A 2,178-nucleotide genomic window follows, 5' to 3' on the forward strand; every position below is an offset into this window, starting at 1 on the left:
TGATCGACACATTCACTTCTGTTCAAAGAGCTAGCTGAGGGATTTGGTCTTTTTTAAGCCACCCAGAGATTCATTCTCTTTTCTAATTCGATTTTGCAGAAAGAAATTTAAATCTCCTTTTTAGGCAAAACCATCTTTTGGCACCACAGAATTCACTTGCAAGTTTGAACATTCTGTCCTTGAGGAGAGCTGGTAGAATTGGCCACAGAAATCACTTTGCTTCCATGGTCTTTTTGCATCCTCTGCTTCATTTGCCTTTCTAAGGACTCAGCATAGAAGATCTTGCTTTCTCCAAGTCAGACAATCCTCCCAAAATCCTAAGGAAATGGACTTTCCTGGCTGTGCCTCAGTGAGGAGAGCGAATAGATCTGCAATCCGCCTCAGGGAGATGGAGTTCAACCGTTCCTCAAATTTGGATGACACAACTTTGCTGCTTTTGCTGGAGGAATGGTCTCTCACCCCATCAGGCACAAACACCAAGATGTTCTTAATCTCTCCAGTTGTCTGCCTCGTGGCAGGAGTCCTCATCATCCCAACCATCTTATTTGTGATCTTCTCTCGGTTTAAAATCCGCCAGGAAACGAGGTACATGCTGCTGGGAAACGCTCTGCTTTCTGATCTGATCTACCTGCTCTTCTACACGCTGTCAGCTGCTCTCAATGCAGCACATCTACACCTCCCAAAGGAAGCTTGTGTCCTCCTCTTGTTTTTGCTGGCAGTGGCTTACTGTGGGGGCCTGTTCACAGCTGTTGCAATAGTCCTGGACACGTACATCGCTGTTCTGTTTCCTCTGCGCTACGTTGCTATTCTGCCTCCCTCACGAACAAAAAGAGTCCTTGTATTACTGTGGATGTGTTCTGCTGCTTTTCCTGGGATCTTCTTCTTGGTGCTATGGACTACCCACAGCTTTGTGCCCTGTGTCCTGGAAATGTGCTCAGTTCCAGTAATATTAATATTGACTCTGAACAAGACTGATGCTGTGAAACTCTGTTTCTGGCTTTCTACCACAGTTATCATTCTCTGCCTGTCTGTAATATTTTGTTGCTATGCTATTCTGTATTTTAAAACCAAACACTCGGGTATATGGGAGAGCATCTGCTCCAGAGCCAGTGTAACATTTGTAATGCACAACACTGTCCTATTTTTTTATTTCTTTCCACTCTTGGCCCTTTTTGTAGAATCATTCTTGGGCATTAATGTTTTCATCAGACTGCAGACAGGAATCTTGGTCTCCCTGACAGTCTGCAATGTCCTCATGATTCTACCTAAAGTTCTGTTCCCTTTTCTGTATGGGCTTCGCTACAGAGAGATCTCAGCCTCTCTCAAATCCATTGTCAGGAGGAAGCAGCTTCACCCGGTGTCACCTGCCCCACCACCCTCCTGAGGCAGCACAGAGCACAGTCACAGCACAGGAGCTGTCCTCACCTTGTTATCGTGCAAGACTGATGGAAATCACCCAGCTGCTGAAGTGGAGAGGTGATCAATCCATAGTAAGAAAATATGGGTTCATCACTGCCTCCTTTGTGCCAAAAGGCCCCAGATCTTTCATCACAACACAGCTGAGAATACAGTAAATGCTACACTGGATGAAGTTCCAGGCTTTGTTCTGATCTGAAAGGCAGGACCTTCTGGAAGAGATATTGAATTAAGGTCATTTACACCCACCTGTTGCAGATGCCTTTCTGGAGAAAAGAAAATTAAAAATAGATAATGCAAAGCAAAGGAGTAACCACAGGTCTCATGACAGCATCACCTAGAGGAGAGGATCCTTAAGCCAATGTGCTGTAAAAACAATAACCATTTCTTTCACACAGTATATTTTTGCAAGCTGTTCTTGAGAACTTGCACTGAGATGTGCCTCTGGAAACTGCTGCACTCGGTGTAACACCGTTGCTGAGCTTGTGCAGTGTGCTGGTGTATTCCTGCCTTATGGATTCCATGTGGCAATCTGCAAAACACCGAGGGTTCGATAAAATCCCCTCCTGATGGGAAACCACCTTCGATCAGTGTCTGCTGGGCAGCCCAGCACACGGCACTGCCAGGCATCACAGAGGTGGAATGCTGCTGGGGGAGGGAGCACAGGGACAGCGGGCGCCGTTCCCTCCCTGCCGGGTGCGGAGCTGAGGAGCCCATGGAGCCCAGTGGGGCTGCAGGAGCCTGGGGCAGCCCAAAGCCTGA

General features: G+C 47.1%; 1 protein-coding gene across 1 annotated transcript; it reads left to right on the forward strand.

The window, feature by feature from the left end:
- The first annotated feature begins 325 nt into the window (after positions 1-325).
- On the forward strand, positions 326-1,384 carry GPR148 (G protein-coupled receptor 148). The gene has a single exon (XM_058812590.1). The coding sequence runs from the start codon at positions 326-328 to the stop codon at positions 1,382-1,384; it is 1,059 nt and encodes a 352-aa protein (XP_058668573.1).
- Positions 1,385-2,178: the final 794 nt, after the last annotated feature.

The sequence above is a fragment of the Ammospiza caudacuta genome, chromosome 11 (genome assembly GCF_027887145.1).
Source record: "Ammospiza caudacuta isolate bAmmCau1 chromosome 11, bAmmCau1.pri, whole genome shotgun sequence".
Lineage (NCBI taxonomy): Eukaryota > Metazoa > Chordata > Aves > Passeriformes > Passerellidae > Ammospiza > Ammospiza caudacuta.